The 12977-nt window shown below is 40.9% G+C and overlaps 3 protein-coding genes across 5 annotated transcripts; 1 reads left to right on the top strand and 2 right to left on the bottom strand.

Annotated features, from left to right (window-relative positions):
* Window positions 1-433: 433 nt before the first annotated feature.
* Window positions 434-2445, top strand: LOC145446399 (uncharacterized). Its single transcript, XM_080324687.1, has 2 exons — window positions 434-865; window positions 986-2445. Exons 1-2 carry the CDS (start codon window positions 664-666, stop codon window positions 2179-2181), a joined length of 1398 nt encoding a protein of 465 aa, XP_080180813.1. The 5' UTR covers window positions 434-663; the 3' UTR covers window positions 2182-2445.
* A 6-nt stretch (window positions 2446-2451) lies between these two features.
* LOC145446385 (uncharacterized) lies at window positions 2452-5082 on the bottom strand. Of its 2 annotated transcripts, XR_013917280.1 has the most exons (5): window positions 4623-5082; window positions 4244-4565; window positions 3747-3963; window positions 3151-3658; window positions 2452-2528 (listed from the first exon to the last, which is right to left on the bottom strand). XR_013917280.1 is itself a non-coding variant. In XM_080324674.1 (4 exons), the coding sequence occupies exons 1-4, from the start codon at window positions 4844-4846 to the stop codon at window positions 3309-3311; spliced, it is 1113 nt and encodes a 370-aa protein (XP_080180800.1). In that variant the 5' UTR covers window positions 4847-5082; the 3' UTR covers window positions 2592-3308. The 2 variants fall into 2 exon arrangements, 1 of the variants encoding a protein (XP_080180800.1); XM_080324674.1 differs by lacking the exon at window positions 2452-2528 and having other exon boundaries at window positions 2592-3658.
* Window positions 5083-8873: 3791 nt separating this feature from the next.
* Window positions 8874-12848, bottom strand: LOC145446375 (uncharacterized). 2 transcript variants are annotated; one of them, XM_080324653.1, is made up of 8 exons: window positions 12602-12845; window positions 12472-12540; window positions 12346-12405; window positions 9805-9849; window positions 9654-9743; window positions 9530-9586; window positions 9183-9469; window positions 8874-9122 (listed from the first exon to the last, which is right to left on the bottom strand). In XM_080324653.1, exons 1-8 carry the CDS (start codon window positions 12678-12680, stop codon window positions 8949-8951), a joined length of 861 nt encoding a protein of 286 aa, XP_080180779.1. In that variant the 5' UTR covers window positions 12681-12845; the 3' UTR covers window positions 8874-8948. The 2 variants fall into 2 exon arrangements, with proteins under 2 accessions (XP_080180779.1, XP_080180789.1); XM_080324663.1 differs by lacking the exon at window positions 9805-9849 and having other exon boundaries at window positions 12602-12848.
* Window positions 12849-12977: the final 129 nt, after the last annotated feature.

Here is a 12977-nt window from a genome sequence, read left to right as displayed (position 1 = left end):
CTGAAGAGAGGCTTGATCTGTGTACATTGAACAGAGGTGTTGTTGAATGTAAAGATCTGGTGTAACTTGTATTTAAACTACTGCTTACTGAACTATACTTGGAACATCAAATGGAGATCATTTCCCATGTCGTGCTAATTCCAATTAATTTTGTTAGTTAAATTTAATCAGGAATGAAGGATTTTGAAAGATTGAGTACAGTTACAATTACTGCAATGAAGGAAAAGTATTCAACACCTTCGATAAGATGTCACAAAGTTTTTGTACTAAAGACAATCAATGTGTCCTTTGTCTGGTATATTTTCTCGACTCAATTCGAAGCAGCTATAAAATCCTGGAATCAAAGTTATATGTAAAGCCTACCGTATGTCAATGGGGCTGTTCCACTTCATTTTGAACACGCGGTGGCGACAAAGGTAACTCGACCCTAATCTGTTTTGTTGCTCTATGCTTTACTATGGGAATGGACTAAACACGGACCCAATTTCGTCTTTTGGCGTGCAACGAGGATGGTGTTGGTATCCATATCAATATAAATCATTCATATGGATATCAAATAGCTTTTAGCCGACGAAAATGATGCGATGGCTACAAAGGTAACTCGACCCAAAACATTTAGTCTAGCAGCTTAAACTGTACGTTATAGTGCTCGAAAGTCATATTATGCCGTGTTGTTGTGTGCCTCATTGTGTGAGACGTGGCGGTCATTTAATCCCAAAAGATTCATCAGTTCGTGAAAAATGGATTATTGCTATTAAAAGGATAGATCCTGTTAACAAACAAAAGCTTTGGACCCCTGGTCCTGGGGCAGTTGTTTGCAGGGCTCATTTCACCCAACAGGATTATCACATATCACCAGCTACAGGTAAGGGAACTTCGATCAGTTCGCTACATAAGCGTTATTATTCCTGTCAAACATATGTAATTTACATTTGCTGACCGGAGTTCCTACTATATATATAATAATTATCTATTTGAATTACAGGTAATCTGATGAGGCTTAATAAAGATGCAGTCCCGTCAGTCTTTGATTTCAAGAAAGCAAGACCTTGCAGAAGACGCCTAATAAAATATTACAAAGAGCCGTCGACACCTAAATCTGTTACAAAAGATCCACCTGTCACGGGTACTGTTTTCCTGCATGTGCACGATATACAACGTGAGGAGACTGTTGAATCGGCAGTACCGATAACGGTAACTCCTAACAATACTGAGAAGAGCTACGAATCTAGCAATTCTGCCATTCCTGAACAATACATAGCTCATAGCAATACGCAACCAACATTAAATCCGCTCCAGATGTATCATTCGAACGATGAAGCCATGAAATATTATACTTCTTTCGACAATTACAGCCACTTCAAATTCTTTTTTAACACTCTTGGCCCGTCCGCCTACGAATTGAATTACAGCTGTTGGACATTAAATCCAGAGGAACAACTGTTTTTAGCCTTGATGAAGCTGAGGCAAGCTAAAGAGGATTTTGAACTGTCCATTATGTTTGGAATATCAAAGCAGACTGCGGGAAGAATATTTAAAACATGGCTGGATTTTTTGTATTACCAATTAAAAGACTTGGAAGTTTGGCCTAGTTGTGAGACAGTGAAGCAAACAATGCCACTTGACTTCAAGAAAAAGTTTCCTACAACTAGAGTTATCCTGGATGCAACTGAAATTCCTATACAAAAACCAACTGATCTTTTGGCGCAAAGTGCAACATTTTCTTCTTATAAAAATCGTAATACCTTAAAGACTATCATTGGCTGCTCACCATCCGGACTCGTATCCTATGTATCCGATACATATGGAGGCAGAGCAACAGACCGTCAGATTATGGAGAGGTCTGAATTGTTATCAAACCCTGATATGCTTCACCCTGGGGATAGCATAATGGCTGACCGCGGCATAATGGTGCAAGACTTGTTTGCTACGAAGGGAGTGTTTGTCAATACGCATCACCTCATGAAATCAAGGAGTCAACTTGATCCGAAAGAAGTGATTCAGGACAGACGAGTGGCATCAAAGCGTATCCATATTGAACGTATTATTGGCCTCGCTAAAACGTTCAAAATTCTCAAGAAGGAACTTGATATATCAAGGATACCTGACACTCATAAGATCATTTTCGTGTGTTTCATGATATGCAATTTTCGCAACAGCATTGTCGACCAATATGCTTAGACACTAGTATCAGTTCAATAACATTTACATCATTTCAAAACACCACAAATCAAGAGGTCACCACCAGGTTAACCGTTCAAAAGATTCGGTGGCCTAAACATATAAGATATGCGTAAACTACAATAAGTTCATTTATCAGTTCCATTGCCTTCACTGCCCAAAAATTTTCAATGACTTCTTCATCTCGGAATCAAAAGCATTTAAGTACCACACCCAACTGTTTGTGCATGCCCCCTCTTCACATCGCCTAAGCCCGGATGGGTGTCCAACTGTCCAATTTCAAAGGCTGCTTCAAAGTCATGTCGAAACCTTCCTGTCTTTTTCCATTGTATCGCAGTCTTGTCGTGCTTTGAATTGATGAAAATTCAATAACAAAATACAATGGAACAGAACTGGTTTACTGTATATTTGTCAACAATCAATGATGGAGAACCTAGAAAACGTATAGGTATATTCGAACATTCGTTCAGTTCAATTCTGGTGCATTTTTGGCAACAAAAGGGCGATAACAGAAATAATAAAACCATTGCAGTTTTGGTAACAATTCACTGAGCCAGAACTCCTCATCAAATAGAGCTAGGATAATGAGTATTTCCGCATCTCCATCACAAGGACAATACACCAGAAAATAGCATCCTTTACGTGCGCTAAGAGCCATTTGACCCTGAATTTGACAGTAATATGGATGGTTTTTATTGATTTGAATTCCACCACCCTCGCCATACACCACGAAACGGAAATTAGGTCCAGGTTTAGGGGATTCTCCTCGTCCAGTATATGGGCATTTGACTTCTACTGTAAATTCAGACCCTACTAGACCATCAGGGGTTGCACCAAGGTAGGGAAAGCTGGGGTGAACATGAAGCCCCGACTTCACAACAGTCAATCCAGTTTTCTTTTGAAATAGTTTCAAGGCCATTGGTTCATATGTTTTACCATGTACCACTGACGGTACATTTAATTCCCTACTTATAAACATTGCGCTGCAAATAGAATCCCATCTGTTCTTGCTCTGAGCACGGTAGATTGATCCGAAATGGCTTGCCGTCACCCGCCACTTGCGTTCCAAGTGCCATAGCACACACTTAGATTGTTCTTTAGTTTTTCTTTCTAACGCTTTGCACTTTTCAGACGTGATCTAAACAGTTGAACAATGTCAACAAAAAGACAAGCTTTGACCTCACTCTCTCCCCTAGACAAAATCTACTTACCTCACATCCTCTGTCCACCCAATACTCTGTGAAACATGAATATTGGCAGTAGTCGTGCTCCATAGTAGCTACTGCCAAGTTGGCCTTCGTATACAGCTTCCTTAGTGGTATGTCCTTGGCTTCGTTATAGCAGAATTTAAACACCGAGTTTCTCACATAAGAGTCATAATCGAAACCGCCAGTCTTCCGGTATTTCAACGGTCTGGGGTCTTCATCATCAGACGTACTAGCAGCGGTGCGAAGGTCTTTTGATTTCAATGGTGATCCTGAAATTAGAAATTAGAGTGTGGGAATTTACCGAAAATATCAACCATGGTTGTGCCATTCATCATGAAATCAAGAAATATGGCATACCCGAATAAGATTTGGTTGGGTGATGGAACGTCTGCAGAACATCAGTGCAGCTTTTCCCAACTTTAAGATGGCCATAACTCTGACTTTCACTGAGTGTGAACAGAAGGCAGGCAATATGTTTGCATGTTCCGTGATCACCACCTCCAGCAGGGCACTCGCATGTTGTATTGAGGGTTTCACCCGAAGATTTTAATTTCAGTTTAACATAGTATAACACCTAAAAAATATTTTTATGAATTATTGAAAATTTTCAAATACACGCACAACTGTTCTAGACTGCAAGACTGATGCATTACAGGTTACATATATACACAAATCTGTTTGTAACTAGATAAGATAATAAAAGGCATTTCTTTTGCTGAAAACGTCTTCTCAACTAGAGTGAACACTGCATAGCAAGTGAAACTTTCCCTTATGCTCTCCCAGTCGCATATACAGCTTTTTAATTAGTGATCAACAAAGTCAAGATTGACCTAACTTCAATTGAAATCACAAACCTTTTTCTTCATAGAAGCTGCTACAATTCCAGAAAAATAATAAAACTCTCCCTTCTTCAATACACTGCATGTTCTAAGTTTGCCAGCTTCATACATTAACCACCCTTTATTCAATGCTTTAGTGTCTGCACTTTTCTTTCTATCCAGCACCAGGCGATAAGTAAAGTATCCCTCAATCAAAGGATGTGGTATACTGGGAATCGCTTTTACAGATTCCGAGTTCAACTCTGAAAATCCTTCCCCTGGCCATAATACTGAAACATTCGGAGGGACAAGAACTGGTACTGCTGATGCGCGCAAATTCAAGTCATATGCTCGGAGCCTGTAATGCAGATATAATTGGTAGTACGGTGGGGTAACTCAACATATCATACGATACCTCTGCAGAAGATCGGATTTTTTCCCACTGACTTTAGCATGTCTTTTCCCAAGTTCTACTTGCAACTCAGCTACAGTCATCGTTGAATAGTCCTTCGAATATTGCGTTATCGTTTTATAATCCGCCATCCTCCTCAAAAATGCACTTCGCAGTGATAACTTAACTTCCATATACAAGTATAATCCGTAAGCATCCTGTAGTCCAGCATGAACACAATAACACATTTGGGTCGAGTTATATTTGTAGCCAACGCATCATTTTCGTCGGCTAACAGCTATTTGATATCCATATGAATGATTTATATTGATATGGATACCAACACCATCCTCGTTGCACGCCAAAAGACGAAATTGGGTCCGTGTTTAGTCCATTCCCATAGTAAAGCATAGAGCAACAAAACAGATTAGGGTCGAGTTACCTTTGTCGCCACCGCGTGTTCAAAATGAAGTGGAACAGCCCCATTATAATAATGGAAAACCGAACCCATAGGGAACCGAACCCTGTCACAGCAGCTATTGGAAATTTCAATGTTTGCACGTATTTAATCACCCAGGTTGGGTATTATAAGCGTCATTTATTCATGAATCAATAAAATCTGATTTTACTTTGAGCCCTGCGTTCCGGTGACTAGTCAACCAGCCACTTTGAGACTGAACACTTTTTAGGTAAACACCTTAAATTTGAACACTTCGCAACACTTCTAGGCGTTCAATTTTTTGATCACGTTTCGTGTTCAATTTTCCGGGTTGAGCAACACTTCAAAATTTACAGTGTAGGTGGCGGCCGTCGACGAATTGACTCCCGATTTCTTGAAAGATTTTAATTATTCTTGAAAGTTTCTTCGCGCAATGCGACTTTATTTTTTGATTTTAATATAGTTGCGCACTTTGCAATCAGAGCCCCACAGTACAGTTGCGAGCAGATGCGCCACATATAGAAATACCAACTCGGAATCGTGTTCTCCTCACTATACCGACAATCCTGACGGGAGGTCAAGACATGCGAAGAGCAGCATGCAACAAAGTGACTAATAATAATTGGCCTGCCCTGACCGACCCTCCACCAACTCTACCGGTGAATTTGATCACATGGGATGAGAAATGATACGTAGAACTACTAATTTTCATGACGAAATTCATGAATGAATCTGAAAATATTTTCGCGCTTGGCGCGACTATGAACAGCCTACATTATTTAATAGATTAGTACGGAGTGAGCCGGAAATGGAGATAGACGCTTCAACATGAGTATTTGGCGTCCTGCTAGCTCATTACGACTATTCCCTGGAATGCGGCCGTAGGCTACATGAGTAGTCGAAATGCGGCCGTGACTGGCAAAAGATTGGCCACCCCTGCTGTATGAGAGTGCTGTTCTAAAATCCACATTGTCTTCGTCATTATTGGCGAGAAATGGCTTTGAATTTGCATTGCTGTCGTTAAAATACATTCATTAAATACGATTTATTCCTTGTATACGTGGATAAATGGGCGAATAATGTATCGATTCAGCAATCCGGCCCGCCACGTACTTAATTTTCCTATAGCCGGCTCGCCGACTCGGAGAAGTTGCCCGCCCCTGGTATAAACCCTGTATATTTACCATAAACTACTCAAAATCAAATACTATTGACAAATGGTTTAGTTTGACCGTCATTAGTACTGTAGATCACTGCTTTTCAAGCTGTGTGACGGTTCGCACTTGTGCGAGTGAAAAAGAACTTTCGGTGCGAATGACTAGCGTTGTGCGAATGAAAATCTCGGATGAGTGCGAATGAAGATTGTCCATATTTCTCACTTTTTCTGACGTGGAACAATTCAAATAAACTTAATAGCATACTGAGTACAGTGAGTCCGTGACTTTTGTCGTTTGGACGCTATTCTAAATACTTGTTGATAGCAGTGTTTTCCAGTTCACAAGTGAGGAACGCTTCCGATGCGTTTGTACGGCAAAGTTGGAGAGAATTTTTCCGCGCGAGAGGAATACGTCAGTAGTGGAATTGGTATAAGTAGTTCGCAAACATCCGCCGTGTACGGACCTTGTAGGTAATAGCAGCCGATGCCAGTGTTGACATTTAGCATATTTCAATACAAAGTATTGGAATTTGGCACGTGTTCAATGCTCACGCTGGTTGGCACCAGAATCTTGCGATTATGACGTTGGCACTTGCGTCTTTCTTCAACCATAACAATTAACACATTAGATCTGTAACAAGTGTTGTTTACACGTGTAGTCGCGTACCCAACCTAGTTTGTTTGTTTTTGAGGAATTCATGGTGTTTGTCGACTCCTATGGTTATTTACACCAGGCCAAATTTCTTCAATTTTATTCCGTAGCTGCCGATTTGTAGCACGGGCGACTTCTAGACATCGCTTACACGGATGAGATGGCAGGGAGGAGCATAGATAAGTCTCCAACACTTAGGTAGGATTTTTGGAGTCGCCCGAAGATTTTTGGAGACGACCTCGGTCAGACTCGAACCCGCAACCCATTGGTGTTGCAGCTGTGGATTATACCACTACGCTATCCAAGTATTGGAGGCTGTTAAAAATAAAATTAGAGTAAGCACATTGATGTCTAACGTCCGATAAATCTTTATCCTGCTTTACGTCGCATTATTAAGTCACTGGGCAGTTTATCTACTGACCTTTACAATAGCCTGTTTGCAATGTGAACTATACCATAGGCTTAGACAAGCTTTCCAATTCTCGGACTGCTGATTTCAGAACGAGTCTATATCCTCAAGGCATTGGCCTATATAATTAATTGGTGATATCACTAAGCTTGTTGATCCACAGAAAAAAATGTCTAGTTCGTCTTCGTACCGTATTCGTACCGCCTTTGTTTGTACTACAAACTTTGTAATATTGCGAACTCTACCGATTCATCTTGAGCACCTTGTGCAGAGCAAAATTAAATCCACCAAGATGTGTGTTTTCCCATATTCCTTCTGCAGACCACTTTAAGCTTACTTGGATTGTTGAAACTTATTCCTCTGTATTTAAAATGATATTTGAAATATTACAGATAATTTGGCATTATTTCAGTCAATTTGCCATTACCGCCCTAAGAGCTAGTCGCAACATTGATGCCTCGATTCAAGTACAGTCTCACTCTTTTTTGCGTTCTAAATGCGGAAGCATGCACATCGCGATGACGTAGCATGTCAATTTAGTGGAAAAGTGATATCGTTGCGAGTGAATATTGTTCTTGGGTTCGCCCTCGCTTCGCAGAAAATCAATGCACAATAGCCCAAGAAAAAGCAGCGAACACCTTCAGAACAACGCGAGTGCGATATCAATGATTTTATTACTGTAGTGATTATAGTACTTGATTAATCAATAATACGCTACGCTGAACGTAAATAATGACGCTCTGTACCTCCAAGAAACTCCTCGAATACAAAAGGTGATAACTTACTTCATTTTCGTCATGTAATAAAGCCTGGATGGCTGGTGCGAATGTAATATGTTTTTAAAGTGCGAAGGGAGCTCGAAATGGTTGAAAAGTACTGTTGTAGATTATTGTGTAGTGATTATTCAGAAGATTTTTCGAAGCTATATAATGGATAGCGGTGTGTTTTAGTGCACGCATATGTGCTTGTCCAAGATAGTTGTGTGGATCGCTGGTGGCATTGTGTGCCAGCGAGTCTCTTGGAGAATTCGTTATGCAATCGGACTTATCGTCGGTCTTGCTGTAACATGCTTCCAGGTATAAAGAGCGAGTGATCGGGGTAGGGTTACAGTCATCGGCGCTTTGATTTTTTTCATGGTGTGGCCAGAAGGAAAAACGGAGGGGTTTGAATAAAAAGAGAGGGATTTGAATATATTTCAAATTTACCATGTTAGCATCCATTTATTACTGTGAAGTACATTCGCCCACAATACATGGATCGAACAAGCTTCATCGTGTGGACGAATCTACGCGCAAGTACGGAGCAGAAGGCGGGCGTTTAAGCATTTTGTATGCAGTGGCCACCACCCCGTAACTCAGCGTCTATGGTTACAGTAATTGCTCAGTATATTTTTTACAACGATAATATGGTGAACATAGCTAGCACACAATATTTGCACGACTCGCCTACGCTAACGGCTTTAAGACTTGAATCAGTCCGCCTTCCCGATTTTTCATAGTTAGGTTGGGCTTCCCGCAGAAGGGACCTTCATTCAGGAAATTGACATGCTACGAGGTTGAACGCAGTAGCATACAAGAGCAACAGCCCAACAACAATTAAAAATCCACCACAAATCCGAATTCGCTTTACATCTGTTTATTCGCAAAGGGAACAAACGAGTTGAAATTAAATAGTTGGCTTATTGAATATTCCGATCACACGACCTCGCAGATCACACTCTCGGCAGTATCCGTGCGAGCACGATTATAAAACCCTTCACTGTCATCACTCCAGAACATCGTCGTTAGGACTGCCACGCACTGGTTTTGCTCCACCGGTTGCCAGATCGGGTAGGGCGCCGGGCTACCGTCAGGAAATACAATCTGATTCTGAAAAAGTCGAAAGTAATCGATCAAATAGTCAAGGTTCGAGGATAATGCATAACAGACCTCCGAACTGTAACGAAATCCAATCCAACTGAAGATAGCTGTATACGGGAGTTCATTTTTCTCTACGGCCAACGTCTTCACGTAACTTTGCAAAATTTTTAAATGCTCCGGAGAGTATATGTACGCCAAACGGCCACCTTTAGATGCGCAGATATGTCGCGCTTGCCTGCATGTCATCCCGACCCCGTAGTCAAATTCAAGCCAAAAGCATTTTTCTTCATAATTCACGCGACAAAATTCTTCACGCGGTTCGTGAGTTGTTACACTCCTCTGCACGGACACGATAACTAGGAATATATCGCACATATTCAAAGTTCATTACTATCTAGAATGAGTTAAAGTCATACATGTGTTTCCTGGATGTTGATCCAGTACCTTCAGGTTATCGGCAATTCCTGTATCATCTATGTGAACGAGAACCGGTTGTTTAACGCACTGCAATAGAAAATATGGAAGCCTAAATCTACTCACTGGCAGATAGGCTTCTCACTACGTTCCCTTCCTCGTCATAGTGATTCCACAGCAAAGCTTGTAGCAGTTTCGTGGCTTCTTCCGGCGACGCTAAAAGTTAGTCATATTAGTTGTTACTTCCAATCAGTTGAAGCTCAACAAAATCACATACTGGTATTAAGCTCCCGCGTCAACTTCCTGAGGAGCTTAGTGAAATCTAGAATAAAAAGTGAATTGCTAAACTTCATTAAGTCCTAACGGGAGAGGTGCGTCATACTGCCCCAGATGATGGTTCCCGTACACAGAACCCTCCGCATTACCGTTATATACGTCTTCACGAATACATTGGGCTCATAATCGCTAACTGGACTTGGTGTGAAAGCATAAATTTGTACCATGAACAGCAGTCAGTGATCCCATTGAACCATACCGCTTCAGTGCAGGGGTGGTCAACTTTTTCGGGCCACGGGGCACATGATATTTACGGGCGGGCCTCTTGAATGTTGATGACCTTTTTTAGTCGTCCGATAGGAGCGAACCCAATTATAGGTAACGGTCACTACAAGACTTATATTACTAAGCATCAAAATCGACAACAAGTATGTCATGAAAACTCGGGGTGCAGTGACGGCCTAGTCGCGCGGATCGCGAAATTTTTTCATAGTGAATTCGGACTATAATAATAATACTTGCATATCTTGCGGGTCGCCTCTGTATATATATCTGGGCTCATTCGGCAATGACAGGATTATTCGGTGCTTGGACATATAAATATCGATGATTTCAGTGACCATGCGTTCATCATTTTGAGCAACGGTTCCATGGCAGACGCAAAGTTGCATGCTGGACCAAACGTTCTCTCATAATTGCGAATATAGTTTGACTAAATTCTGTAAATTGGGGGTATTTTATATTCTCAAATATCTGTGAGGGCACCAATGCTGAAAGCAACAATTTGGGTGACAATATATCGCGCGAGGTGCTAAGAAAAATATCAAGTCAAACGAATCAGCCGCGAAATATTCCACTCTAAGGTCATGGTCATATACAAAGATCTAGGCCAGGGGTGGGCAAACTACGGCCCGCGGGCCGCATGCGGCCCGCAACACCGATCTGTGCGGCCCGCGAGAGTCTAAAGAAACTTATTATTAAAATTATTGATAAAATGCGTACTAAATCGCTCTCTCATTCGAAATTTCATGCTGGTGACGTCATATTTTGTGATACGATTGTTGATATACAATGTTCTTTCCAATTCTCTACTAGTTGCTGACGATTACCCCTGACGAGTGTCCGCCGAAAATATTCGGGTTCATTTCAATATGAATATACTATTTAATTAAATCGAATTAATGCAGGGACTTGACTAAACTTTTTCTTAGTATATTTCATCGTGATATTTCTAAGGCAGTGGTTTTCAACCTGGGAGACGCGTGCCCCTTGAGGTCGTCAAAGCATCTGAAGGAGATCGCGAAGCTGAACTCGGCTGAAAATTTTTTTCGCGCTCTGCGCGATTACTTCCAATTCATTATTGCTCTGTATTTAGTATGAATTTCAAATTGAAAAATCTCTCATCAAGAGTATTAACCTCCATGCCACCAAACTAATGCTATAGCATTCTGATTGCGTTTTGTGATATGACGATAAGGGGGCGCGAAATCTTTCACAATCATAAGCGGGAACATGTCTTAAAAAGTTCGAGAACCACTTTTCTAAGGTAAATACTTCCTATATTATTTTTCATGTTTCATTTCTGGCGCGACAGCCCGATCTCAAAGCCCACGCAGTTTGAAAGGTTTCAACTGCTAAACATCACAGAAATCCTAAACGAGATAGACGTAATTCGGATCACGACAGTGATTTCAGATTGGCCACTCCAGTTTTAATTATTTCAGTGATGTGCCTATAAAAACGATTTGCGCGTGTCTTAAATAGATTCGTTCTCTGTATGCGTAGAATTAGAGTATTTATATTTTATCTACACATATAGTAGAAGCGCGTTTGCAGCTAAGATGGTTACGATGCCGTCAGCATTGTGTGTCCTGGAACTGAGCCAAAAGTGGAATTAGTAAATCTATGAACAGATTACTGCTCACAGATTTAAATTTGAATCCTGTTCTGAGAACCGGGACAACAGACTTTCATCACTATAATTTTGACAAATTGGACTAATCGACCAGCCTATGAAATCTCGCCATTGTTTCTGGCGCGTGTACGATATCATCATAGCAATATTTGGTTTGTTTTAAGAAAGCATATATATTATCTCCATGTCCTCACTATGTAATCAAATACCATCAATATTGCTTTTTGGTATTTAATCCCAATTTTACATAGTGCGGCCCGCGAATGGATTCAGATGTTGAATGCGGCCCGCGAGCTCAAAAGTTTGCCCACCCTTGATCTAGGCAAATACGGTTGGCCCCTGGCTACGCAAATGCGTGGGAACTGCTATTTTTGTCATCAACATCCCAACTTTCGCAGTCAGGCTAATCGAAATTTGGTTGGCCTTGCCAGTTCTCAATAAATTACCTGGATCATTTTTTTTTATATATTATAACATAATTTCGAGAAATGAGTCGGGGGCCATCCGGCTTTAGTTGGAATATGTAAAATATTCAAAGATGTTCATTTACAGAGTGGGCAATCTGTGCATTAGAGTAGGCCTAGGCTACCGTAATTATGAATAGCCTACAGCTCAAATTATCAATACCTTGAATTAGTATTTTCCTCATGTCAAACGATTCCATCGCATCAGCGTCTTCTCCTTCGTCTGAGAAAACACAACACAGATATCAAATCGATCCGCCTCTATAGTGCGGGAGCATCTTCTCAAAACCTGATGTAACCTGTGGCTCGACTGTTTCCGCTTCAACTGTTTCTGCCGGTGGTGTCTCATCATTCGTACCTTGGAGACATTGATGATTTTTACACAGCGGTCTCAACTAAAATCGATCTTTAACTATTACCAGTAACTTCTTGACAGAATACACTTGGAACCGATACCGAGGTCACAAGTAAAAATATGATTAACGCAACACAAACCATGATTATACTACGAAGACAACTTAATGCACCACTGTACAACCACCAAAACCAAACCGACGCAACGACTATCACGACACACTTTTACAAAATGAGCAGCCTCTTCGATGTTGCCTGCGTCTACACATCTAATAACACGGGACTCGGACGAATACACATTCGTCTAATTGCACGACGTGTGATTCGCAAGTTATAATTACGGAAATGAAACAACCCACGGGTAGCAAGCAGGTTTAAATATCTAACACACTTTGATGGTTGGCATCTCGCCATATATGATCTTATACTTTTATCATAGTT

The sequence above is a fragment of the Botryllus schlosseri genome, chromosome 1, assembly GCF_051294905.1.
Source record: "Botryllus schlosseri isolate E-star chromosome 1, Bs_hap1, whole genome shotgun sequence".
Classification (NCBI taxonomy): domain Eukaryota; kingdom Metazoa; phylum Chordata; class Ascidiacea; order Stolidobranchia; family Styelidae; genus Botryllus; species Botryllus schlosseri.
Note: the sequence above shows the minus strand (reverse complement) of the source record. Positions and strands in the feature narration are given on the sequence as shown.